A 26,501-nucleotide genomic window follows, 5' to 3' on the forward strand; every position below is an offset into this window, starting at 1 on the left:
GGTCCGTGGCCATCATGACCAACTGCAGTGGGTGATGTCAAGGTGCTTGTGTCACCATCCTCTTCACAGTGTGCCAATGTGCCTCGTGGCAACTGGTAATGCCCTGCTCAGTAATGGCTGTGCTCTGTTAACTAAGACCCACACCTTCCCTTCAGTGGGGCCCTGAATGCCCCGTTAGCACGTTCCTAATGCCACCTCTTCCTGACGTCCCCAATGGACGGAGTGACCTGCTGGGCTCTGAGCTGTTGGGCGGGCCATGCCCAGCAAGACTGGGTCCTTCAGGTCACCTCTGCTCTGCTTGTCCGTGCTGGGTCAGGGGCTGGGTACCCCAGCGAGCGACGGCCATTCGTGTGCACACTCGCACAGCAGCACGGCTCCTCTCCCGCTTGCAAGACAAAAGCTTTCCCTGCACACAGGACGTGCGCAGCACGTTCCCCTCGTGATCCTCGTCCCCTTCCTGTGTTCCAGGCCTTGGTTCAGGACCAGGAATTTCTTACCCAGAGTTCAGAGCAAAATTACTGTCGAATCTAATGCCAAAGTTTTCCAGGTCCAAAGAAAGCACTTCCCTGCTGCCCTCCCAGCCCTCCGCCCTTCCTCCCCAGTTCAGTAATGCACTCCCAGCAGCCAGAGCCGCCTGGGCTCCTCAGCCGTCCTGCAAACAGGCTGCCTGCCCTCGGTGAGCCGCTGGGGCTCGGAAGAGGAGGATGAGTGGGAAGGGCCCCATGAGCCCCAGAGCGCAGAAGACAGCCTCCTCGTGCCAGCTGCCTTTTTTCTTTAATGCCTACCTACAACTTTTGAGTAGAAAAAGCCCAGGCCAGGCAAGAAAGATTAAATAGGAGCTTTTGCTAACTGCATCTTGGACTGGCTTGACAATCCTGTCCATGGCCACAGCAATTAGGAGCACTGGAGCATCCAGCCTCTCTCCATCCTCACCTACTACAGGGGGTGGAAGATCCTCATGGAGCACAGATGCCTCAGGGACTCCCAGGGCAGAGGCTCAGGGTGGGAAGCAGCTACAGACACCAGCAACACCATTCCCTTCTCCTGGCTTACCCTCCTGGCGCTCCCTGTGGAGCTGCTCCTGGAAGGGGCTGCCTTGTGCTGGCCTCCAAGTGCAGGTGATGGAGCACTGATGGACTGAATCTTCTTTGTCCTGTCTTCCAGGACACCAAGAATTCCTAAGAAAGGGAAGATCCTTTCTCTGTCTAGTGGCACCTGGTTCCTGTCCCTGTGTGGGGTTTGCTGGGCATCGGGGAGGGTGTCCTGCTCCCCTCCTGCCCTCCTGTTGCAGCCAACTTCCACGGGCAGAGGGGGAGCACCGGTGGGGGCCGGATCCAGACGGATGTTTCCCAGGGGGATGGAGAGGGGGAGTTCGTACCCCAGCAAGCTGAGAATCAGGCAGGGACGAGCATGCAAGGGAACGTCCAAATGCAAACTGGGACTGGAGGGTCCTGCTGGGGGGTCTGAGCACGCAGCGGCGACCAGTGTCCGACAGACAGTTTGGTGCTGGGTCACGCTGCAGGGCTTGCACGTGGACCGCCCTCAGCTTTTCATGCTGGAAACAGCATGACCTGGAGCCTTAGCGTGCTTTTTACAAGGTCCTGGGCCTTCTTGGGCTCCCGTGTTGCCCTGGCATAGAAACACGCAGAAAAAAATGGAAATAGCAGCTTTGTAGTCCCAGAGCCGCACTTTGTAGCCCCGCAGCCACACTTTGTAGCCCTGCAGCCACACTTTAGGCTGCTCCCGGGATGTTTGGGCACGGAGGGCACTAACGTGTGGCGTGAGGGTACGGCAGGGTCTGCGGGACATCGGGGAGCTGGAGGCAGCATCTCCGCTCCCGCAGGCACCGAGGCGGCACGGTGCCCGTCATGCTTTGACCTTTTCACCGCTCGGAGCCCTCCCTTGGCGGCGCCGTAGCCTGCCATCCGGCCGTGCTGGAAGGGTTTTCCCAACGCCCCTGCGGCAGCCCTTTCCCTCGCAGTTTCGTGCTGTGCTTATTTCTTATCCCCACGTCCCTGCACCCACGACAGCGCGTGGCGGTGGGCTCCCACGGGAAGCCGTTGCGAAGACAGTCGCTCCTTGCTCCCCAGTTCTCTACACCAAGAGATTGCAACTTTTATTTTATTTTAGAGGAAAACTTGCAGCATAACGACATACCGACCTAAATATCTGACAGGTACTACCGACGGCGCACACGCTTGGCCATCAGCCCGCGGGTTTTAGGGTCCGGAAGGGTGGGAGTGGGACAGGGTGGGATTGCCAGCGGCGTGGGGCCGGGGCTGACGGGGTGGCAGCGGGGCAGCGCCCGGTGGCGGGGTGGGGGTCCCCGGCGGTGGCGGGGCCGGTGGCGAGGCCGGGGCCGGTGGGAGGCCGGGGCCGGGGCCTGTGCGAGGCCGGCCCGCCCGGTGCCCTCCTCCGGCGGGCCCTCGGGGCGGCGGCCGCCGTGACATCAGTCCGGGCTGGCGCTGAGCGCAGCGCGCCGCCGCCCCGCGGCCCGCCTTCCCCCGCCGCCAACAAAAGCCCCCGGAGCCGCCGCCGGCCCCAGCCCCGCTCCCGACACCGACCCGGCCCGCACAGCCCAGCCCAGCCCAGCCCAGCCGCAGGTAGGTGCGGAGCGGAGCCTCCGCTCCCGCGGGAGGCCCCGCTTCCCGCTGCGGAGCCTCCGGGGCTGCCGCTCCCCGCCCGGCCCGGGGCGGGCAGCTCTCCAGCCCCCCGGGCTGCCGCATCCCCGCTGGCCCCGCACGGCCATGAGATGCGGGGCCGGGGACTGGGGCAGGGGCACGGCCCCCGCCACGCGCCCGTGGGGTGGGCACGGTGGGGCCCACGGAGGTGCGGAAGGGCGCGAGCATCCGCACGCGTGACGCCAGCTGCGGAAGCCGAAGCTCTTGCATCAGATCGGGTGAACTTGCCTAACTCGGCGGAGAGCGGGCACCATCACTTCCCACCGGGACGCCAGACTTTCTGCTGGCGTTAATCCTAGCCCTCGGCTAAGCGTTGCCGTTGCCTTTTCGCAAAGGGAAATCTCAGGCTTGTGGTCTCGGGCTGGGCTGTGAGCAGCGTCCTTGCACCCCGTCCTCTCGCCAAAACGTGGGCTCTGCTGTCGCTTCGCTTTGCAGCCCGAATAAAGCTGACGCCCAGGGAGACGGAGCCGGCTCGATCCTCTCCGCTGGTGTGGACTGATGTCGCTTTACAGAGGAGATTTGCATCGCTGAGGACCTGCCTGGGCACACGCTTAAGCACAGCTGCAGGTGCCGCTTTCCAAACCTCAGAGCCAGCAGCGGGGGTGTTAATTAGTGCTTGGCAAAAATACCAGATGCTGCCAAGTTACGTTATTAGATCTAGGGAAGGATGGACCGGGTGAGAAGGTGCAAGCCCTAAAATAGTATTAGGTGTGAAATCAGCTTCGGACACTGCACCTCCTGGCTCTTCTGGATTTTGGTGGTGAGGCTGGAAAGGTGTGGAAGTGTCTGTGAGCCCTCCTAGCCCTGGGGAGGGCTCGCTGCTTTGCAGGTAGTGCAGCGCTTGCCGCTGCTGGACAGCCGGCGCGGTGCCTTCCCTGCTCCCGCAGGTTGGTGGGCACCCTCTGCCCAGCCTCGGGCTCGCAGCCGGCCTCTCCCGTCCCCCAGACTGGGGCCTCGCTGGCCGGGGTGCCAGTGCCTGAACCCTGCCTCTGGAGCGGCGGAGCTTGGCTGCCCGCTCCTGTGAGGCAGCACAAAATGACCAGGATGCGTCCGTCTGGAAAAAAGGGCTTTGCAAAAGCTAAAGCGAGCTTGGTCGGATTTTGATTCCTGCAGAAGTCAGTAGCTTTTCTTAGCATACCTGAAAATGCTTTTGGCTTTTGTTCGGGATAAAATCGGGATTTTCTTTGAGGAACCCAGTTGTGATAGGAAACTTTCAAGTTGCCTTTGTAACCAAAGCTGGGGAGCAGTGCGGTCAACGGGCAATGGTGTGTTGGTCCGCAGGCAAGTCGCGACTGGTGAGCGCTCGCCGATAGCCGTGTCTGGCAAGCGGCTCGGCACGGTGCTGGCCTCGTGCTGGCCCCTTCCCGGCACAGCAAACCTGAAGGCTGCTGTAGCGGTGGCAGCAGCAGCAGCAATGCCTGACTGCGGTGCTTCGGGAACTGGGGAGTAGATGAGCCACATGTGAGGATCACTCCAGAGCTTGGACCCTCCTGACTTTCTCCCCTCCACTCCAGGCAAAGCCCTCAGAAATGTCTGATCTGATACGGCTGATACAGCATCAGTTCTTTGATTTCTCTGTGGTGATGCTCAGTATTTTGCCATGTCCCAGTGCTCACCAGCTTCAGGACCCCATTCTCCTCTTGCTCACCAGTTTGACATCACTGTATCACAAATAACCTTCATTTATCCTCATTTACACTGCTGGCGGCACAGAGTTTCCTCACGTCACCGCTCCCCCCAGCTGATGACATGGCGGGGGACGGGGGGACAGTTCTAACTTGCCTTTTGCAGGGCCCTTATGCCCAGGGGCTGTGAAAGCTGCGCCGTGACAGATGCTGTTTGGCTGGGGCAGAGTCCCCCAGGGGCCCGACTGCAGCGACGGGTGCTGAACCCCTGATGCTCTGTCCCGGTGATTTCCCCCGTGGGGTTACGTGTGTCCCTGTGAGCTGGTCCTTTCTGCTCTGCCCGCACGCCTCATCTGTCGAGGTGCCTCCTGCTTCAAATTTCGGGTCATTTCAGGGCTATGCCAGCTGCTCTCTAAACTGAAAGGCAGTAATCAGACCCCAGGGCTTGGGGCTCCTGCTATGGTTTCCTCCCCTTTGCCTTGTCCCTTTGCCAGGCCATGGAATAATCCTGCGTGGACTGCTGTGAGCATCGTTCAGAGCGAATTTTGTGCGGCACTGATGGTGCTTTTCTGCCATCCACTTGTATTAACGCTCTCATTGGGAAAAAAAATAACCTTTTACATGGGCCAGCATGAGTCTCCTGTTCCTCAGTGATCTCCTCCAAGCACAAAGTGATTGCTCTGTGATTAATTACTGTAGGATTTTAGTAGAACATCTGGGCACGTACATGGGAAATGTTTTCCAGCTATTGCAGCAGCTTGAATGGTCGCGCTGACATCCCGGTGGCTGCAGGTGAGGTTCATGGGGGGGCGAAGGGGGAGAACCTGCACTGCTCTGGGTGCTGCTGCGGCAGCGAAGCTGCGTTCACACGGCAGCGGGTGCTGCTTTAGCTCTAGCAGTTAAAAACCAGCTGCTCTCAGGCGGGTGAAGCCGTGGCTGTCAGCTTTGATGTGAGCGAGATGAGCACGCTGATCTCTCAGCCCACTGTAAGGAGAGGGTGACCCTGTGTGCCTGCTGCCTTGGCTTCATCTGCTCCCTGCTTTCCCTTACAGCTCAGGTTTAGATGACATCCGAAAGCACCAGGATGTACTGGTTCCATACTGGTTTATGCCCGGTTGCCTAGTGTAGCTTAGACTGCCTCCCAAACCGGTCCAACACAAGCCCATCTGAAACGTGAGCGAGTCTGTACCTTGTATTTGACCCGGCGAACTGTACCGCTGCAAAGTCAGACATCAGACACTGAAATTAGAGTTAATCTCCAGAAAAGTGTCAGACTTCTGTGGTTCTGCACAAACCTCACTTGTGTCTCTGCTTCCCAGCAATACAGCTGTTGAGAAAAGGATGGTATCTTGGTTTTTGAGGCCCCTTGCCTTATCCAGAGCGGCTCAGGGACCATCTCCGGGGCTGAGCCCTGCTTGGCACAGAGGATGCTGTCTGGAGGGCTCTGGTTGTGTTTGCTGTGAAGTTGTGGTACGTGGGATGTGGAGCTGCAGGAGGGAGGAAAATAATCTCGTTTTTTGGCAGCCCTGGGTGCCTCTCGTGCCTGTGCTCAGTGAGATCTTTGGCTGCAGGACAGCCACCTCCGGTTCCTCATTCTGCATGGGTCTAATAGTGATTTGGAGAAGTGCAACTGCGGTCAGTAAGTGCTGCAATTGGACAGAATATTGTGCTCAGCTCCATGGTGCAAAGTACTCTGAAAAATGTCAAAAGGGTTGCAAACCCTCCGACATATCTTAAAGTAGTCATTAATCAGGGAATTGGGATGATGGGTCTGTCTAGATGGCGATTGTAAGGATTTCGCTTCTGAGGCGGCTGGTGCAGGTCCCAGGCTCTGTCAGCAGGATGCTCCTATTCTTTTTTTCCCTGCCGATGCTGACCGGTAGCATAAACTGCTTTTTGGTCTCACGTGGCCTGCCAGGCTCTCAGCATGGGCCTGTGTGCGTTGTGGACTAAAAGGGACTTCCCTGCAACTTAAATCTTATCTCGGGCTTTCTCTGTGCCCAGCTGTGAGCTATCACAAGCCCATGTATCCCCAGGACAAACTCGTTTTTATGTGCCCTCCCTCCCCACGAAAAATCCATCCTGGCATGTGCTGGGAGGTCTTGCTGGGATGTGGCTTTGCTGGGGCTGCGTCCGTGCTGCTGGGTGCTTGACGGTGGGAGTCACTGCCGAAATCACAGTGAAGTTGTTGAAACTGCGTGGAGGCACCTGCAGCCTTCCCACGATGGGTGAAGGAAAACAGGCAGCAAAAGGTCTTGATCTCCTCCTGTGGCAAACGTCAGATGAGCTTCAACCAGAAGCACCTTTTCTCCCCTGTAGACTCAGCTCAGAGGAAGGTGTCCCCACTGCCGTGTCTCGGTTTGGGCCGATGAACCCAGCTGTTCGGGACAAACAGAGCCTCTTCCTTCGCTGCCACTGCAAAGGGGAAAAAAATGTGCCGTGGAGACGAAGGGGAGCGGCTGGCTCCACACCCCCGTGCCTGCCCCGACCCGTGCCTGTCCCTGAGCGTGCTGGCAGATGCCCTGGCTGTGGAGCAGGGAGCGATGGCAGGAGCACGGAGGCAGGAGCACAGAGGCAGGGGGCTGCCTGCATGAGGCTGCCCACCAACATCAAGGCTGGTGGGTCCCAGGGATGGGCTCTGCCAGCTGTCATCTTTGGAAAGGGATGGGGGACCCAGATGAGCTGTATCCAGCGTTGCGCTATTCCTGACGAGGGGTCTGACGTAGGTGGGCACGGGTGGAAAAGGGACCAGTGGGCTCCCACGCTGCGCGGGCATGGGCAGCTCTGCTGGCAGGGGGATGCTGCTGGATGTTTCTGCCCTCCAAGGAAAGTCCTGAACCAGGTCGGGCCCTCCTCCTGGTGCAGGGGGAAAAAACAGGCTCTGGAGAGAAACAGTTTGTGTCCTTTTAAGGCAATGCAAAGGCTGGGACTGGAATGATCAGGCTGGAAGGGAGGGATTTGGCTGGGGCTGCGCAGTGGTGGGAAGCCCGGCCTGCGGGGCATTCAGAAAAGAGACTTCCCGGCTGCTGGGATCACACCCCAAACACAGCTCCGTGGGTCCCTGGAGCCAGCACAGCCTCCTCTCCAGCCCCCGCGCCCGGCACCCTCCGCAGCTCCGTCTGTCTGTCCTGCGCTGAGACCCTCCGTGCATCCAAAAGCCGGGAGCTGCGGCCAGGCTAGAGGGGGGCCAGCGCCTCTGCACAGCCCTGCCAGCGTGCCTGCCCCGACCCGTGCCCTGCCTGCCCTGCCTGCCCTGCCTGCTGCTATAACCAGGCCCAGATCAATTGCCCTTTTCTATTGCCTGACCAAGTACTCTTACGCAGAGAAGAGCTCGGCTTTCCCATATGCTGGAAGGTGCAGAGATCTCGCTGTGCCTGCGAGCAGAGGCTTTGCAGCGCTTCGTCCTCCCTCATCTCTCCGTCTGACGTTTATACAGCCCCCAGTCCTGGTGTGTTTAGCACCCATCTCCCCGACAGCCTGCCGGGCAGGGCAGTGCTGCTGGCTCCGTTGTTGGGTGGGGGACTGGAGACCCAGAGAAAGGGCTTCAGCTGCCTGCGGTGACCCAGGGATTCGGAGCTGCTGCAAGGAGTGGGCTCAAAGGCTGGGCCCTGGTGTGCCCCGGCAGGCCCAGGTCCCCTTCCTCATAGCCACGCAGCTGAGCCGAGGGAGGTGAAGAGATCCTGCACGTGCTGGGGGGTGGCACACAGTGGAGTGTGAAAATGGTGTTTGGTTTTGGGGACCTTGTCCTGCTGCTTTAGCTCTTCAGGAGTCGGGAAGCACACGGCTGTGCCTGCAACGGGAGGGTGACTTCTGCTGCTTGTCCCCACGTGGGAGCAGGACAGAGAATTACAGAAGAGAGAGGCCTCTGGAGACCTCCCAGGCTGCAGCTTGTGCCCATTGACCCTTCTCATATCATTGGGCATCCCCAAAAAGTGTTTTGTTTTGTTGTCTTTGTAGCAACCCTAGGTTGCTGTTAGATCCTCCTTAGCCTCCTCTTGGCCACGCTCAACCAGCCTGCCTCCCTCAGCATCTCCTTGTAGGACTTTGTTGTTTGAATGTCTTGAGGTTTATGTTGGCCCCATCTTCAAAAGTACCAAGGCCCCTCTGGGTTGGAGCTCTGCCACTTGTGTTAGCTGCTCACAGTATTTTGGGGTTATCTGCGAATTTCCAGATCAAGGGGCCTCTTGATCATGTCTCATCAGATACATTTCAGAAAAGAGGAGAGAGAAATAGAAGCATTTATGTCCTGCCAAGGAGCTGCATGGTAGCTTAGGTTGGTGCTCAGGTGTTTGCCCTGCATGTGAGCCTGTGTCCCTGGGGCTGCTCATTTCCCAGCCTTCGTGACCGTACCTGCAGTCCTGCAGGAGACTGAGATGCCCGAGTACAGGGGGATTGTGTGAGCAGTTGGCCAGGCAAGGCACAGGCTAATGACGCTATGGGGGGCACGGTGCCAGAGCCCGCTGTGTTTGGTGGTACCAGGGGTCAGCTCCTGCCCTTTGGGCAGCCCTGACTATAACGCTACCCTGTGGTGATAGAAATGGAAGAGGTGTTCAGGGAGGAGAAGCTGGAACTGTTTCCAGCTGGGGTGACAACCTGTACACTCTCCAGCACCCAGGATCAGTCACCCTGGCCGTCGCTGCGTTGCCCTGTCAAGGGGTAATAGCAGGGCTGTGATCTAGCGAGGCGCCGGCGCTGTGGGTACCTCTGTGAGCGCCATCTCCCATCGTTGTCCTGCTTCCTCCCTTTTCCTGGCACAGAAAGGAGCTGTGAGGTCCCATGGCTCCCAGGACAGGGATTTCTGCAGCTCCTGGCTGGCAGGACCAGTGGTCCCTAGGAGGGAGCTGATACTGCTGGGTGCTGTAACGATGGGTCCCGTGGGCATCCTGAGTTCTGCTCGTTCTGCTAACTACCAGCCCTGCGAATCGGTGCAAACGGCAAACATCCGTGGGTGGTCTCCGGTGTGCAGATGCGGAACGGCTGCTGGAGCGCTGCTGGCGGGGGCCCGCTCCGGCTGCCTCGCTCTGCCCCATCGCTGCCTCCCGCCCGGCCAGCGCCCTGCCTGGCCTCCCGCCCTGACGCTGTTTCTTCCTGTGCTTTTTCTGCAGGATGCCAAACTGGGGAGGAGGAAAGAAGTGTGGCGTGTGCCAGAAGGCGGTGTACTTCGCCGAGGAGGTGCAATGCGAGGGCAGCAGCTTCCACAAGTCCTGCTTCTTGTGCAGTGAGTACTAGCCCTTCCCTCGCCCCTCCCGCCCTGCTTCCTGGCTCTCCGCCGCCTGGGTGCCCCATCACGTCCTGTTCACGCCGTGTAAACGCTCGTCAGGATTCCTCTACGCACAGCCCTGCTGTGGGAGCCGTGCCGCAGGCTTTCTGCTTTTCTCCAGACTTGGAAGTTAGTTCTGCTGAAGGAACACAGATCATCCCAGGACACCAGGGGCCATCCAAGCCGTCGGGGCTGACCTCAGCCAGCACCCACGCAAAGACTTAGTCTGTTCGTACACCAGGGAAAGGCTAGACTGAGTCCTCTAGACTATATCCAGCTGTTCAACGTTGGAGCATGAGACAGGGACTCTCCAAACAGTGGTGGCAGGAGGTGGCACATCCCATGCAATTATCTGAGGTGATGCTAACTTTAGTCTTCTGAGTGGCTTTGCCACACTTGAAAGGTGGTTGGGCCTTGGGAACTGGCATGGGATCTGCCCCTGTGTCCCAGGAGATGATGGGAAGAAGATGTGGTCCTGTTCTGGCCCTTCTGCTGATGGAAGGCCTGCTGTGAAGTGCTAAAGCATCACCTCCCGCCTGCCTGGAAATCTGCTGTTGCGGAGGGTGTCTGTTTTTACCCAAGTGTCACCTCCAGGGAAGGGCAGCAGAACAGGATCTGGCTGTGGATTAACTCAGTGCAGAGGTCCCTTCCTCTGCCTGCTCTGCAGGATCCTACAAGTACTCTTGGGTTCATGCTGCAGGTCCCCAGACACCCGTCCCCTCCCTTTGGGGATGCCAGGGCAGCAGTGCGGGGACAGGCGACTAGTGGTTACGTTGCTGAGAGCAGCTCCTTAAACCTGGGGCATCCACATCCAGGGGGGCTGCAGGACCTTTGAATAAAAAGATGAGCACTGTCCCTCAGCCTGTGTTTACCAGATTTCTGTCCCCTGCCCTGGAAGGCTATCACATAACAGAACTAGCGATTCTCACGTGCTAGCAGGAGCGTGCATGTTGCCTGTGTCTGCTGATGGCTCATCAGCACGTTGCATCTGACACGGGAGTGGAAGTGCATCTTCAGAGCTGCCCTTGCAGCAAGGTCCCACTGAGGTTTAACGATTTCTCAGCTGGTCCCTGTACCCTGTTCCCAGTCTCACCGTCCCACTGCAGCAGGGGGCACAGATCTGATCTTTTCCATACGGGCAGCAAGCAGAGCTAGGGCCTATAAAAACAGGCACCCAGCTAGAACTAATGTCAGTAGGTCTGTTCCAGCAGGGAAATACCAGTGTCCTCATGGGGCCGATCCCTGCCATGCTCCTGTGTCCACTTGGCACGGATACGGGATACTTCTTGGCCAGCCTGCCTGGGACTCAGCATGCACAGATGGATGCAGATGTGTGAGAGAGAGGCTGTTGCTGCGTCGCTGCTCCCTGCGCAATGTGAAGAGTGGCCAGCGTGGCCGGTGGCTCTCGTACGTGGGAGTTTCCAGGCTGGAAACCTTGCTTTGGCTTGAAAGGACTAAGAAGGGGAGTTGCGGAGAGGCTTTCCCCGGGCGGGCAGGGGGGTGGCAGGCTGTGTCCTTAGTGCAGCTGCTGTCTGCAGCAGGAAGCCGTGTTTCTTCTGCAGCCTCAGATAAGGAGGGTGGGGAATGTTACCCTCATCTCCCCCGCCGCTGGCTTTTACTATCTAAGTCCACGTCAATGAAGGAACTCAATGTGGGGACTAAGACCCCATTGCACTGCATCTGCCCTTTCCCACGATCCCTGTGCACGCAGCTGGATTGCTTAGGGAAAGCTTTGCCCTGGGATGCTGGCACCCAGGGCGCGGTCAGGCCTCCAGGAGCCACGAAATCAGGCAAAAGGCATTGCTTGGAGAAGGGAATACCCAGGCAAAGCAGGGACGAAGGTTGTCCCATGTCTGCTCATAGAAGCAAATCACCAGGGAGTGGCCTGGAGCCGACTACAGCCAGGGCTCCTGTCCCTGTGCTTTGCAGACGTGCAGGCTCACGGCTTGGATAAGTGCACTCTCTGCTGGGTAAACAACTGGCTGGACAGCCGAGCCCAGGGAGTGGTGGTGAATGGAGTCAAACCCAGTTGGCGGCCGGTCACGAGTGGTGTTCCCCAGGGCTGGTACTGGGGCCAGTCCTGTTCAATATCTTTATCAATGATCTGGAGGAGGGGATCGAGGGCACCCTCAGTCAGTTTGCAGCTGACACCGAATTGGGTGGGAGCGTTGATCTGCTGGAGGGCAGGGAGGCTCTGCAGAGGGCCCTGGCCAGGCTGGGGCGATGGGCCCAGGCCACTGGGTGAGGGGCAGCAAGGCTCAGGGCCGGGTCCTGCACTGGGGGCACAGCAACCCCAGGCACCGCTGCAGGCGTGGGGAGGAGCGGCTGGGAGCTGCCCGGCGGGAAAGGGCCTGGGGGTGCTGGTCGACAGCCGCTGAACATGAGCCAGCAGTGTGCCCAGGTGGCCAAGAGGGCCAGTGGCACCCTGGCTTGTATCAGGAATGGTGTGGCCAGCAGGAGCAGGGCAGGGATCGTCCCCCTGTGCTGGGCACTGGTGAGGCCGCCCCTCGAATGCTGTGCTCAGCGCTGGGCCCCTCACCCCACGAAGGCCATGGAGGGGCTGGAGCGTGGCCAGAGCAGGGCAGCGAGGCTGGGGCAGGGGCTGGAGCCCAAGGCTGGGGAGGAGCGGCTGCGGGAGCTGGGGGGGCTCAGCCTGGAGAAGAGGAGGCTGAGGGGAGCCCTCATCGCTCTCTGCAACGGCCTGAGAGGAGGCTGGAGCCGGGGGGGTCGGTCTTTTCTCCCCAGGAACAAGCGATGGGACGAGAGGGAACGGCCTCAAGCTGCGCCAGGGCAGGTTTGGGTTGGGTATTGGGAAAAATTTCTTCATGGCGAGAGTGGTCAGGCCCTGGCCCAGGCTGCCCAGGGCAGTGGTGCAATCACAGTCCCTGGAAGTGTTCAAAAAACGTGTGGATGTGGTGCTCAGGGCCATGGCTTAGAGGTGGGCCAGGCAGTTAGGTTAATAGGTTGGACTCAATGATGTCAGAGGTCCTTTCCAACCTTAACGATTGATTCTGTAATCACACTCCCCATGTACCCCAGCAGTTCTGCCTGTCCCAGCTACGGGCTCCCCAGTTCAGACCATGGTTTGCATGCCAGCCCACCGTGCTGCCTGCTGTTCCCAGTCCCATGCCACTGGCTGCGGGTGATGCTGAGCTGCACCGAGCTCCTGCGTTCCCAGCCTGTTCCCAGTGCTGCGTTTGGGCCTCCTCAGGGAACTTGAAGCCATTATCTTTAGGGGAGAAAAACAAATGCTTTGACCTGATCTGCAAAAAAAATAATCAGAAAGGAGCCAAACCTACCACAGTGCATTAGAACTGGAGATCGGCTCAGGGAGTGACTTGGTGATTGACTCAGTGGCATGGATCCAACCGAGTCAATAGCACAGGGCAGAAATGTGCAGTAATGAGGCCGTTTGGCCTCTGAAAGTAGCTCTCAGAAAAACAAAGGGTCCTTAACTCGATGAGTGCGGTGCGCTGGAATTTCTGCAATGCAGAAACCCAGGAGCTGGGGGCTGATTTCTAGGAAGCAGACCGGGAAAGGATTTTTCTGCTGCCTCCCAAAGTGTCTGTGGTCTGTGGCTCGTGCAGATGAGGGACTGTGAAAGCTTAGGTTAGAGCTCTAAATCCGCCCAGCGCGGTGGGAGAGAAAGAGATGCCATTGAGGTCATTCACTCCCACCCCTAGGACTCCTTAAACCTGCCAGTAAAAGTGCCCAAATTCCCCTCCTGGGGGTCTGTCTGGACGCAGCGTTGCTCCTGATGAGCTCCAGGGTAATGCAGAGAACCCCAACACCCGAGAGCCCCAACACCAGCCCGTTAGCTTGGCAGCTACAGGACCAGTTTACCAGAGGCTGGTCTTTCTCAACAGGGATGTGGGCTGCATCCCCAGCTCCTGCCATGGTGGGACGGGGAGCCTGTAGCCAGGAGAGGACCCTGCCAGATCCGCCTTAGATGGCAGGAGACATTTCCCTTTCCACCTCCTTCTCCCAGCAGCAGCACGCGGGGTTCTCCGCAGCCCCGGAGGAGAAGCACCATATTTAGCAATCGGGCCGAGGAAGGCTGCCTCTCTCCCCCGCGTTTAGTGCTGCTCCGAGAGGAGAGCTCTGCTGTGCTTGCATTCCTGTGATATTGGTAAAGGCCAAGAAACTTTTCTGCTGGTGAAGAGGCCAACGGGCTGCTGGGAGCTTCGACATTTAAGGCACATAAGTGCGATGGGGGAAGGCTGTGTCATAGCTGTAACAGGATCTGTTTCAGGGCTGGCTGCCAGCGCTGTGGACTCTGCCCCGGGCATCTGGATGCTGCACGCAGGCAGGTAAACAATGGAGATCACTGCGGGCTCCGTTTGGGTGCTGCTCGCCTCCTGCTCCGGCTTGCTGGGCGGCATGTTCCAGGAAGGGTTTGGAAGCCGACGTGGAGGCTGAGATCAGAGCTGGGACACGAGTCAGGAAAACCTAAAAATTGGGAGAAGAGTCTGTGTGGCCTGAGCCCGGCACCGAGCTCAAGCCCTGGATGGGCTGAGCTGGGACCCCCAGCCTGGCAGCTTTCTCCTGCTGTCCCATCGTACGGCCTGTATTGATGCCCAAGGCTTGAACACCCAGCTGAGTTAGCGGTCCTCAGCTGAGACCACCCTGTGCACACACCGTAATCATCTCATGGACCAGGGGTGACACACGTTAGCATGAACATCTTCCAACACGGTCTTGGGGTCTGGAGAGTCAGTGCCAAAAGACTTACACTGCATCAGCTGTGGAAATGGCTGCAGGCCTGCTTTTAGTCTGCCTGAACACGAGGAAATATAGCTTTGCTTACATTACTTTCCCCCAGGTGCCTATCACTGAGTCTTTGCAGCGGACGAGGAGCGTGGCTGAGCTGCAGCTGCAGTGGGGCAGGGATGTCGATCCCTGCGCTTGGGAATCCTGCAGTGACTTGTAGGGAAGTTTCAACCCCCCCGGTTTAAGTGCATCTCCAGGATACCAGCATCAAGAGGGTTAACAGAGCTTTTTCTTAGTATCAACCTTGTAGCTTTGGTGGTTGCTTCCTTTTAAAGCCAGACAATGTTCTTGTTGCGATCCTTATCTCTGGCTGTTTTGCATGCACTCCATTTACAGAGGATCTTGTCTAGGGTTTCCTTGCTCCTTGAAAGCTGAGCTGCTCTATCCCTTGTGAGGACTTGTTTTCCCCAGCTAATTAGTGAGCTCTGGGTGCGCAGGCTAACGGCACGGCCCTCCCCTCTTTTCTAGTGGTCTGTAAGAAGAACTTGGACAGCACCACTGTGGCTGTGCATGGAGAGGAGATCTACTGCAAGTCCTGCTATGGCAAGAAGTACGGCCCCAAGGGCTATGGATACGGGCAGGGAGCAGGGACCCTGAGCACTGACAAGGGCGAGTCTCTGGGAATCAAATATGAAGAGTGAGTTTAATTCTTGTTTTTGAAACTGGGGCTGTTGTGGGCACCTTCTCCCCGACATCTCTCCGCTTGTGATGTTTGGCTGCGTAGCCCATGCTGAACTTCCAGCAGTTCCTAATCTGGAGAGTGCCGTGGGCTGCCCTGCCTTTCTGCTCCCTGGGGGAAACCCGCTGAGCCCTATTTGCAGGGTGGGATGGGGCTTGATGGGGCACGTCCCCATTGCCTGAGCATGCTGCCCATCCTAGCACACAGCCGTGAGGCTGAAGTTTCCATGGGACTCAACACATTGTGCCTAAAGCTCCGGGCCCTTCAAAATAAGGCTGGGATTTGTGATCCCATAGCTCTTCCCCCCTCCATCCTGCTTGTGCAGCCCTGATAACAAGCACCTTCCCATCCCCAGGGGCCAGCCCCACCGACCCACCAACCCTAACGCGTCCAGAATGGCCCAGAAAGTCGGAGGAGCTGATGGGTGCCCTCGCTGTGGTCAAGCGGTGTATGCAGCCGAGAAGGTGATTGGAGCTGGAAAGGTAAGAAGGTGGATGGAGTGGACGGGGCACGCACATGCCACAAGTTGCTGTGTGGCAGGGAGACGTTCAGAGAAGGTCTTGACCTGACCCACAGCTGCTGCAGGCTGGGCTGCCAGCACCTCCAGCCAGGCCTGGGCTTGGGGTCCAGTGGCCACGCTCACCTGGAAGCCTGGCACCAAAAGGAGAGCTGGGCATGTCTGGAAACCAGGTTCTCCAGGCTGCATCGCTCTTACAGACTTGTAGATGGGAGAGAAATACATTTAATACTAAATATTCGGAGTGCTGCTCAGCAGAGGTCACAGTGGACGTCCCTGCTGCTAGATGTGTTGGGCGGATGAGCGGTGATGTGGGCCGTGGCCGCTGCCACCGCTAACTGAACAAGTGCAACATCCAGCGAGCCTTCTCCACCCTCTGCCGCAGGCTGGGATGCCACAGACCAAATCTGGGGCAGGGAATGAATTCCAGTGGTCAGCGCTGCCCATAGGCAGGGCAGGGTGGTTGGAGGTGTGGGCACGGGCTCGGTGCATCTCTCCTGGGCTGTTCTGCTGGCGGACTGGGTCTGCTCAGGGTCAGGTGTAAAGGATGCTCTGCAACAGCCCTGGGACTTCTACGGCAAGTTCATCATTTCACCAGGGTCCTTTGTGTCCCAAGCTGTGGCCTTACCGAGCCCAGCTCTGGGAAGCCTAGTAGGGCATGGGGACACCTTCTGTTCTGCCAGCCCTGGGACCCCGGCTGAGGTCCCTGCCTCGAAGCAGCCTTCCCTCTGACGTTGGGTACATGTGCAGAGCTTGCCAAGGCAGCTGGGTCAGGCCACTTGGCTTTGTGCCGTGCGGGACGGGATGGCCGTGCTGGGAAAGCCTCGCCGGTGATGTTGGGTCACCCCTGCTGTGCTCCGTCCTCCCTGGGGTTTCTGTGTTTGTCCCCAGAGGAAGGAAAGGAGGCATCTCGTCAACAGAAGGAGCCTCCCAGCATCATCATACCCTAGCTGGCAGTGCAGGGATTTGTGATGGACATGTTGAGGGTCAGCCCAGGGTCAGAAGCCAAACCTACCCTTAAAATCATGATCTGAGCTTCCTGGTAGGCTTCTGGGGTCAATGTTTACGGGGAACCAAAGCTGGCAAAGCAATTACACTCAAGCAAACCCGGAGAGGATTCCAGAGCATGTATTTCATGTGCTAATGTTTGCTGGATGACTCCATCTGCTACCTCCTCCTCCAGCCCCCTAATTCCACATTTTCTTCCAAAAAAGGTTTCATGTTTTCCAAAGTGTTTATTTAAATTCCTCCATGAGCAGCTCTGGCTACTCTAGGTCTGCTCAAAGGCTGTGAGCTCATTTATCCCCAGAAGACTGGCGGAGTCGTGGGGGGAATTTTATTTTTAAACACTGGCTGATTTCTGCATTCTTAGTATCTGTTTGCTGCCTTCCTTGGAGCTGTAGTTGTGTAGGGGCAGGTGTCCCAGCCCTAACGTACAGCAGCAGTGGATGGCAGCTGGATAGCTCAGAGGATTTATCGTGGTGCTTGAGAGAGGACAATCTCCAAAGTGGGGGGTGATTGCTCCTTACAAATTATTGTACAAATTATTGTACAAATGACTGCTGCGAGTGGGGGCAAAAGCTCTCTAAAACCAGATCAACAGGGGAGCAGTCACCACACCTGATGTCTCCTCTCTGGATCTTCCCCCTGGGGCTGGGAGGACTGCTCTTTCCAGAGAAAAGCTTTCATCCCCTTCAGACCTCTTTGCCAACCGCTTTGGGGCGGAAAGAGAAAAGTGACCCCGTTTGGTAGCCAAAGCATCGCTGCCCTGTCCCTGGGTGCTGTCTGACCGGCCTCTGCTCTGTCCCCACAGTCCTGGCACAAGTCCTGCTTCCGCTGTGCCAAGTGTGGCAAAAGCCTGGAGTCCACCACCCTGGCAGACAAAGATGGGGAGATCTACTGCAAAGGTGAGTGCCACCTTCCCCGCTGGCTTGTCCTGGACTCCGCAGGGTGGAGGCAAGGGGTGAAAACCCCTCTGCAGGGAACCAGGATGGGACTGAGGTTTGGGAGGTGGTGGCCCCAGCAGCTGGCTGTGCCGGCCGCGGAGCCGGGGATTTCCCACAGCGCCTCGGGCCTCTCTGCCCAACAAATACAGCAAACGCCTGCTTCGAGAGGAGGACCTGCTCCTGTTCAGCTGCCGGCCTTACCTGCCTCTCCCTTCCCGTCCTCTGCAGGTTGCTACGCCAAGAACTTTGGTCCCAAGGGCTTTGGCTTTGGGCAAGGCGCTGGGGCGCTCGTCCACTCGCAGTGAGGCACCAGCAGCTGGGCTCTCTGCTCGCTCAGGGCTTGTCCAGACCAGCCTGTGCTGCTCAACCCTTCCCGCACCCGCAGTGAGCATCCTCACCATCAATAACCACCCGCTGCTTCGCAGCACGAGCCCCTTCCTCCCTGCCCTGACCCAGCGCACCCCGAAGCTGTGGGAGTCCCAGCATCGTCCCTATCGGGTCCTGCTGGTGCGGGTGCCGGCGGGGAGACAGCTCGCACCCACTTGCAGCGAGGCCCGTGTGCCCAAAACGTTCTGCTCTGCGTTGCCCATCTCGCTGGGATGCAAGCTCAGCCGTGCCATGCCGTGTCACCGAGCAAGCAATAAACATCAAAGCTGACCCATGCCTGGCCTTGCCTGAGAGTTTATTCCCCATCTGGGGCTGAGGAGGTGCACTGGGTGACCGGAGCTGGAGGTCAGGAGGTAGAGGGAGGATGGGGAATGTTTGCAATCGTGGCTTGCAATTAAAGCACGAAGGGAGGAACTGCTCGGTGCAATTTGACGTGGTCCAGCTGTGGCCAGCTGAGCTCTGTGGGTCGGCTGGGCCGGGCTCTCCCCCTGCTCCCGCAGTGGATAACCATTTCAAAAGCAGTGGTTGATGGTGGGAGGCCCAGGACGGACCTTCTTGGGTGTGTGGGTAGCACAACACGTGTGCACGCCCTATCGAAACCCCTATCAATGCTTTGACGTGGCGCCTCTCCAAACAGGCGTGCCCAGCAGTGCTGGATAAGTAACAACTTTTCACCTACTCCCGGGGTTTTTAGCAGTGCCGTGGATCATTAAGCCGTCACTTTGGCAGCGTCCCAGATTTAATTCATTTTCATCTAAACTCTTTACTTTCTTTCTGCGAGTCTCTCGTTTGACCGGTATGACATACCCACAAGATCAGGCTCACTGCAGCTTACAGTTGTGAACTCCAAAGGGAATTTGGTTTGGGTTTTTTTTTTTAACGTTATAAGCTTTGTGGTTGAGTAAATGAGATGAGTTGTGTTTGGAGAAGCACAACTGAGGCAGAAATCCTTTTGCAGGGCAGGATTTGCGTTCCTTTACCAACTTAAGCACTTTCTCCCGTTCATCACACCCTCTGTTTTCACACGACATTTTGGAAGCTGAGATGGGGCCTATGCTTTTTAAGCACCTCCAAAAATCCTCCCCCCAGGTTTCCCAGCCTGGAACCCAAATTCTAGCTGGCCCCATTGCTCTGGGGTGCGTGGTTGGGGTTTGGTGAGGCGATAGCGGACGCTGGTCGGTGTGTGGAGGCTCAGGGATGCGGTAGTGGGTCAGGAGCTCACGTACCACCCTTGGTGTCGAGACCGAAACCTGGCTCCCTCGCTTGGCGGCGGCCCTGCTCCCCCGCAGAGGCGTGGGGGGTTTGGAAGCTGCCTGCTTTCTCCACGAGCGAGGGGTGGATGCTGTGCTGCTGCCGCATTTCAACTGGATGTGCCACAGGCAGGGATCGCACCCAAGCAATGCCGTTCAGTCAATAAAGCTAGAACAGGTCTTTCTTTAGTCTCTTTTTCCTGTAGTGGTAGAGGTTGTGTCAGAGAGAGGGGAGGTACTGACCTATCGCAAGTGTGGTGGACCCCAGAGAGGCCCTTGGCTCCTGGAGACCTGGGCAAAGCCAGGAGAAAATGCTGGGTTTGGGTTTCACAGGGTCAGAGAAAGAGGTCGGATGGAAGGGTCCTGCAGAGGTCTCGAGTCCAACCTCCTGCTTAAAGCAGGGGTAGCTTCAAAGGTCAGGTTGATCAGAGCCTCTGGGGCCCAGTCGAGTTTGGAAACCCTTCAAGGATGAAGGTCCCACCACTGTGGTTCTTGTTACTGTGCACAGAGGAGCTTATTTTCATTATGTGCATCAGAGTTTCCCTTGTGGCACCTGTGCCCGTGGTCTCTTGTCCTTCTGCCATGCACTGCTGTGTCTCCCTTCTCCACAACCCTTCTCCAGGCAGTGGAAAACTGAAGTTTGGTCTCCCCAAGCCCTCTCTTCTCCAGGCTGGTGGGTCTCTGCTGAGCTTTCAGCCCCAAAGGTCCCAGGTGACAGCGTGGGCAGTGTCCTGGGACAGGGACCTTGCCCTGAGGGTTTGCAATCGGTGCTGCATGCCTGCTGAAGTTGCGCTGTTCCCCGGAGAGCGGCTTAGGGGGTGACAGGGACCGACATCCGCAGTGTCGGCATGGGGAGACCGGGACAGGCATCGCTGGGGCTGCACATCCAGGCAGAGGGCATGAGGTGGGCTGCAGGAGGCGGTGGGGCAAGGCCCAGGAGAAGCCGGGTGGGACTGGGGGAGCTTTCTGGGCATCCCCTGCCCAAACTGCAGCGGGACGGCTGCAACCTTCTGCTACCCTCTGCTGGTTACTGCTCCCCGTGCACGGGCACGGCCCCGCGCCCCTCAGCCGGACCTGTCTGGACACCTGCACCCAAGTGTCGTCCAACTCCCTTTAGAGGCAGCGGAGCCGCATTGCGCCCAGCAGCACCCACCCCTCCCTGCTGCCGGCACGGGGGGCTGCCAGCCCTGGGAAAAGGGGCTGCGGGACCCAAACCTGCCTCTGAAGAGAAGAACCAGAGGGTCGGCTCGTGGCCAAGCACCCTGCAGCTTGGAGGCTGGTGGTGACGGATTGAACCACTCTAAGGGGTCGGACCGGAGCCCCATGGCCAGTGGTGCCGGGGGATCTTGGCAGGGGATGCCACACCGCCACCGCCCCATCCCGGCTGTGAGCACTTTGTAGGAATGTCACCCCAGCGGCTGCTGAGCCAGCCCGGGGCAGGACTTCTCCCCAGCTGAGCCCCGGCAGCCCCCGTTGCCTGCCCGTAAGGGCTCTGTGTGGACGGGACGTGCGTGGGGACCGCGGGCAGCAAAGCTTTTTGCTTGCTGGCAGCCTGACGCAGTGAGTCCCGCTGGGTTTGCTGGAGGGCAGGAGCTGTGGCGTCGGCCTCCCGGGCAGCCCAGCAGGACGAGCCGCCTGCCCTGCAGGTCTGGGAACAGGGAGAGAGGAGCGGAGAAAGGCTTTGTCCAAGCTCCTTTACATCCACGGCTGTGGGAACATGACCTTCCCTTGGTGGCTGGAGGCTGGAGAGGCTGTGAGCAGCGGAGCTGGGCACTTGGAGCAGGGGTGGTTGGCAGCCCTTGGCTCTCCCTAGGGTGGTGAGGAAGGAGATTGGGCTGGCTGGTGAACCAAAAGTGCCTGTGGACATCCCAGCTTGCCGGAGCAGAGCTGGGAGCGACAGTCCTGAAACTACTCACCCCCAAATTTCCAGGGCTCAGCATCCCTGGAGCTGAGCTTTACCTGTGCGTGGGAAAACAGCCTTGGATGCTCCTTTGGAGAGGGAACTCACACATCTGCTCTGCTCCTCCCGCAAGTGCTGGGGTGCTTGGGGTGACCTCCAGGGCTGCACTGGCCCCCCCGGCTGTGCCTGGCCCCCCACTGCCTTTGGCTGCAGGAGTGGCGAGGGCCGCAGGGGAGACGGGGCCGCCTGACGTCACGAACCTGGGTCTCCTGGGACACCCGGGATCTCTGCCAGCGTGGCAAGGTTGGCCCCGGGGAGCACGAACCAGTTCCTGGCTCCCGCAGCTGCTGCCCTGCCCTCTTAATGAGGCATAATTAGGTGCATCTCATCAACGCTGCCGACTTGCCCCGTGGCCACGCCGGCTGCAGGCAATGCCCCCGGCAGGGACCGGGGACAACAAAGGGGCTGGGGCAAGAGGGGCTCCCGTTGGGGGGCACTGGGGGGTTTGGGGTCTGCGGAAGGATTGGGGAGGTGAGTGCTGGGGCAGCAGCCGCGTGCCAGGGAGCTGCGGGCCAACCTGCGGGCTGCCCGCCCCAGACGGTGACCCCAGCGCGTCGCCGGGGGGATTTTTTCCCCTTCCAGACCTCACTTGGGCAAAGCGACCTGCACCCTCAGCATCTCTGGGGGCACATCCAGCCGCCCAGCAGGCTGTGACCATCACCCCCTTTGGCAGCCCCATGGCCAGCACGAAGGCCCCAGACGTCCCCGCCGGCAGCCTGGCACGGCACGGTGAACACCTCTGTGCCAGGCGCTGGCACAGGAACAGACAAAGCTGCGGTGGCCGGGAACGAGACGGGCTGGAAAGGAGATGGGTGTTTCGCTGCAGGGGAGGGTGGACTCAGGCGGGACCGGGCTGTGCCGTGCTGCCCTGGCCCCGCTCTGGGGGTGCATCCCCCCCTGCACAGGTCACATGCGGCTGGGAGATGCTGGTCCTCGCTGGTCCTCGCTGTGGGACAGGCTGGGGGCTTCAAATCCCTGTCCCAGGGGATCTGGGGGACAGGAGCTCTGTGTGCTGAGGGCTGGGCCAGCACTCTTGGGTGCAGGGCCGGGTGGGTGGTGGGTGTCAAGGGCTGTCGCCATTGCAGGGCAGCCCTGCACAGCCGCCTTGGAGTGGTGACACCAGACGTCTCCTGGCTGCATGTGTCCGCCCTCCTGGGCCCCCACCCAGGGGTCCCCACAGCCCCTGCCTGGCTGGTGCTGCACCCACAGCCCCCTGCCCCAGCTGGCACTGCACCCCATAACCCTCTGCCCTGGCTGCAACTGCACCCCATCGTGCCTTCCTGGCTGGCACCGCACCCCTCAGCCCCCCACCCCAGCCAGCGCTGCACCCTATAGCCCCTCCCTGGCTGGCATTGCACCCAGAGCCCCCTGCCCCAGCTGGCACTGCACCCCACAGCCCCATCTGCAAGCGAGACTGCGCCCCGTAACCCTGTGCCTGGCTGGCGCTGCACCCCGCAGCCCCCTGTCCCCACCGGCGCGGCACCCTATAGCCCTGTGCCAGCTGGCACTGCACCCTGTGCCCAGGCGGCCCTGCAGAAGTCTCCAAGCCCGGCCCCGGCACCGCTGCCGTGCAGACCCATGCCCACGCCCTGCCTGCTCACACGAGCACCCTGAGGGCAGCGCCTGCCTGCGGGCACCCCAAAAGCACCTCCTGGGTGAAGCGGGGCTGCGCCGGGCCTGGCCGGGCTTCGCCTGGGCGTGAAGGGTGCCTGCACGGCAGGAGGGGCCAGGCGAGGCGGGGAGGAATGCGAGTGGGAGAGCAGCCGGGCATGTAGCGACAGCTCCTGGGGCGCGCGGCGCCGGGGATCCCACACGCTGCACGGGGCAGGGAGCAGAGCCCCAGCAACAGGGCTGGCGGCCGGCATGGGGCACCCCATCGCTCACCCCCTCTGAGGCAGCGGAAGGCAGCGAGTCCCCCAGGGGCAGCACTGCTGCCGCGGGTGTCCTGGCCCTGGGGAGCTCGGCTCCGACGTGGAGGGGCTGGAAATCCCCCGGCGGGTGATGCCCAGCTGCGCCGACGCGAGGTGCTGAGGATCTTGGGGGGCCGAGGAGCCGCTATGACCCCTGAGAAGGTGCTGAGAGAGGGGGTGCTGGAGAAGCGGAGCGGGGGGCTGCTGCAGCTCTGGAAGAAGAAGCGGTGCCTGCTGACAGAGAAGGGGCTGCAGCTCTTCAAGCCCAAGGGCTCGCGGCGCAAGGAGCTGAGCTTTGCCCGCATGAAGGCAGTGGAGTGTGTGGAGTGGAAGGAGCGGCACATCTACTTCACGGTGGTGATGGACGACAGCCACGAGATCGACTTCCGCTGCGCCCAGGAGGACCCGGGCTGGAACGCCGAGATCACCATGGGCCTTGTCCGCTTCAAGAACCAGCAAGCGATCCAGATCGTCCGCGCCCGGCACAGCTGCCGAGCAGGTACCAGACCCCCTGCCGCGCCGCGGGTCAGGGTGCAGGAGGAGATGAGGTCCCCGGCCACTGGGTCCCATCTCCGAGTGGCTCAGCTTCCCCATAGGAATCACAGAGGGGGTGCCATGGATGGGGATGGGTCTGCACAGTGGCGGTCCCGTGTCCCCCCTCTGCCCATCGCATCCCCCGCTGGGTTTCCCTCCCCGCATCCCTGGAAAGGGACTTTCTAACACCCTCCCTCTGTCTGGGGTGGCCCCGAGGGATATGGGGCTCTTTGCCATCTTGCACGTGGGATGGTGGTGAGGACCATGGCTGGCTCCGCTCCCCAGCTCCCCTCGAGGCTGGATCCTGCCCCACATCCCAGCACTGGCCGGGTGGGTAACAGGCACCTTCTCCCCACAGTGGTGCAGTTCGACGCAGCCTCGGTGGGCCAGCCCATGGACGCGCAGCATCCGAAGAGCAGGATGGAGATGGCCCTCAGCTCGGCGGGCGGTGGGGAGAACAGGATCCCAGCGGGCAAGTGAGGCCACTGCTGTCTGCGGCCCGGGGATGGGGACGGTGGCCCCAGGGAGGCCAGTGCGGGCGCTGGCTCCCCCCATCCTGGGGCAGAGGCACCGCGGGAGCCGAGCTGGCACAGCTGCAGTGGTCAAGCCATATCCCCTTGGCACGATGGGGCAAAGGACACAGTCAGGGCCACCACCTGGGGCTCCGGACATGGGAGGAGGTGACATCCCTGCCTGAGGGCCCACCATCCTTCAGTTGACATGGCCAGGACCTCGGTGGACTGGTGAGGACCCCCAGGCCTCTCCTGCGGGACAGGGGATGGGATGGATGAGGTTGAGCCTGAAGGAAGCAGGGTGACAGTGAGCTCTGCCCAAATGCCAGTGACACTGGGACAGATGGATACGGCCAGGGACGTGGCTCCCCCTGAGCCCCCACGTTGAGAAGGGGCTGGAGAGCTGCTGCTGCAGCAGGGACCCCTCCAGGCACCGTACCCAGACGGCGCGGTGACGCAGCCGTGCTGCTGGACGCTGTCCTGCCCTGGGCTGTCCTTGGGCTAACAGGGGACGCTGGGGAAGGCAATGGGGACCCCAACTCCCTGTACCAAAAGTGTCTCCAAACAGGACCTTCTGCTGCTTACCCTGGTGTTGGTTTGATTTGTGGGACCCCTCAGGGTATGGGAGAGCACAAATCCTGCCCAGAGCTTCACCAGTCGTTGGCATCCCCCTAAATCTGCCAGCATCCCACAGTTGGCCTGCAAAGCCCCCTGCTGCCACTCCGAGCCTCTCTGGTCACCCATCCCATCGCGCCTGTGTCCCCAGGGATTCCCACGGTGGTTTGTGGGCAGGCGACCCGGGAGCAGCTCTGCCTGCAGCAGGCAGGGATGGCAGGCAGGGGAAGGGATGGCTCTGCCCCGACAGGCAGCGCAGACGCCAGCGCCTCAAGCCACTGTGCTCCGCAAGCCGGAGCTGAGCCCCAGCCCCGCGGGCCCTGCAGATCCTCCTGGAGATTGCCCGGCTGCGTGGGAATCGGGGAGCGCGGTGCTCCGTGCCCCCGGGCTGCGGCAGCCGGCCCCAGCCTGCGCGCCGGCCACCTCCGCCAGACCCTGCCGGGGCCCACAGAATCTTGTCCCCGTGCCAGGGCAGCTCTGGGGTGGCTCTGGGGAGGGACGGCAGCATGGCCAGAGCCCGCTCACCACGCAGGGCCAGGCTTATGCTGGCTCTTTCCAAGCAGCCTGGGAATAAGCATTTTGGTGTTTTTCCAGCCAAGGCAGCCTGCTTGGCCATCCCTGGTCCTCAGAGCTTTATGGGCCAAGAAATCCCCCTGCTTGTCAGTGGAGACAAGTGGGGGGCTGAAGCTGGGGGGACGCAGATGAAGCCGGATCCAAACCCCGCACAGGCAGAGCTCCGCGTTGTCCCTGCGCTGCGGCAGGGACAGAGGGACTGAAACACGGTGGGCGCTGGGGATGGTGGGACCTGGTCCCCTGCCCCCAGGGACGTGCTCTGGGCGTGGACCAGCCCCCCAAATGGAGTCCCCGCACACATTTCGGGAGGGAATGGGGTTGTCAGCGGTCGGAGGAAGGTGCTGCCACTTACATGACATTTCCATGGCAAGGATCTCTGTCCCAGGGTTTCTTGTAAATCCCCAGCTCCCGGAGTCAGGGGATTCAGTGAGGCTCATTCAAAGTCCTGTGAGTGTCCTGAGCCCGTGCCACAGCAGGGCAGCACCCAGGGGTGGGAGCAACCAGTGCAAGGGGTTTTCCAAAGTATTCTGAATTTCGAGCCAGTTTTGGGGGGTCTGACTCCTCATTTTCAGCTTTCCTACTCTCTCACTCACTGTAAATAGATGTTTTCTGTTTTCCAAGTGCCAGCAAGGAGCTGGGGAAGAAAATGGTCAAGATGGGGGTGTGTGTCCATAGCCAGCCCTGGCTGTGGACACGTCCATCGTGCGCTGACAGATGAGGCAGCAGAAAGGCTGCAGTACCCGTCTGCTGGGGAGAAATTTAGGCAGTTAATAGAGGGAGAGGGACAGAAAGAGCAAATCACTGTGTTGGCATTTCAGATCCAGGCATGGGGAAGGTCACGGTTTTCCATCCCCACCCCAAGCTGCTCATCACCCTGCCAGAGCCCCTGCCTGTACCACGTATCCCCCCAGGTTTGGGAGTTTCTCCTGCACAGACACCCCAATCTGCCAGATCCGTCCTCAGCGGGTGGATTCCCAGCCTGACCCTGGGAGCAGGGGCCGGGGGGGAGAGCTGAGCCAGCGGGGCGCGGGTGGGAGGCAGGATGGCTTCACTCACCGCCTGTGAGGGCTGAATTTTTTCATGCAGAGGAAAAGGTCACCCAGAGACTGAAAAGCAAATAAACAGGCAAGAGACTTGGCCAGACAGCGGAGCAGGAACGGGGCCGGCAGCTGGTGCATCCTCCATCTGGTGCAGGTTGCTGGCCCGGATGGGGCTCAGCGTTGATGGGTGAAGTTGGGTAACTGGGGTGATTTTACCCGAGGGAAAATCTCCTGCAGGCAGG

At 59.9% G+C, this 26,501-nt stretch overlaps 2 protein-coding genes across 3 annotated transcripts; both read left to right on the plus strand.

The window, feature by feature from the left end:
* The first annotated feature begins 1,974 nt into the window (after nucleotides 1-1,974).
* On the plus strand, nucleotides 1,975-18,141 carry CSRP1 (cysteine and glycine rich protein 1). Of its 2 annotated transcripts, none has more exons than XM_087762196.1 (6): nucleotides 1,975-2,176; nucleotides 9,412-9,524; nucleotides 14,805-14,973; nucleotides 15,371-15,497; nucleotides 17,346-17,439; nucleotides 17,707-18,141. In XM_087762196.1, the coding sequence occupies exons 2-6, from the start codon at nucleotides 9,413-9,415 to the stop codon at nucleotides 17,781-17,783; spliced, it is 579 nt and encodes a 192-aa protein (XP_087618322.1). In that variant the 5' UTR covers nucleotides 1,975-2,176; nucleotide 9,412; the 3' UTR covers nucleotides 17,784-18,141. The 2 variants fall into 2 exon arrangements, with proteins under 2 accessions (XP_087618322.1, XP_087618321.1); XM_087762195.1 differs by lacking the exon at nucleotides 1,975-2,176 and adding an exon at nucleotides 2,447-2,603.
* Nucleotides 18,142-21,714: 3,573 nt separating this feature from the next.
* PHLDA3 (pleckstrin homology like domain family A member 3) lies at nucleotides 21,715-24,158 on the plus strand. The gene is made up of 2 exons (XM_009463313.2): nucleotides 21,715-23,484; nucleotides 23,878-24,158. Exons 1-2 carry the CDS (start codon nucleotides 23,133-23,135, stop codon nucleotides 23,997-23,999), a joined length of 474 nt encoding a protein of 157 aa, XP_009461588.1. The 5' UTR covers nucleotides 21,715-23,132; the 3' UTR covers nucleotides 24,000-24,158.
* Nucleotides 24,159-26,501: the final 2,343 nt, after the last annotated feature.

The sequence above is a fragment of the Nipponia nippon genome, unplaced genomic scaffold, assembly GCF_047370975.1.
Source record: "Nipponia nippon isolate SJK-2023a ecotype South Korea unplaced genomic scaffold, ASM4737097v1 scaffold_25, whole genome shotgun sequence".
Taxonomy (NCBI): domain Eukaryota; kingdom Metazoa; phylum Chordata; class Aves; order Pelecaniformes; family Threskiornithidae; genus Nipponia; species Nipponia nippon.

Coding starts and splice junctions, on each gene's coding strand:
- CSRP1 (XM_087762196.1), top strand. CDS start 9,413: ATGCCAAACTGGGGAGGAGGAAAGAAGTGTGGCGTGTGCCAGAAGGCG. Junction 9,525..14,804: donor CAAGTCCTGCTTCTTGTGCA/GTGAGTACTAGC, acceptor CCTCTTTTCTAG/TGGTCTGTAAGAAGAACTTG. Junction 17,440..17,706: donor TGGGGAGATCTACTGCAAAG/GTGAGTGCCACC, acceptor CGTCCTCTGCAG/GTTGCTACGCCAAGAACTTT.
- PHLDA3 (XM_009463313.2), top strand. CDS start 23,133: ATGACCCCTGAGAAGGTGCTGAGAGAGGGGGTGCTGGAGAAGCGGAGC. Junction 23,485..23,877: donor CCGGCACAGCTGCCGAGCAG/GTACCAGACCCC, acceptor TTCTCCCCACAG/TGGTGCAGTTCGACGCAGCC.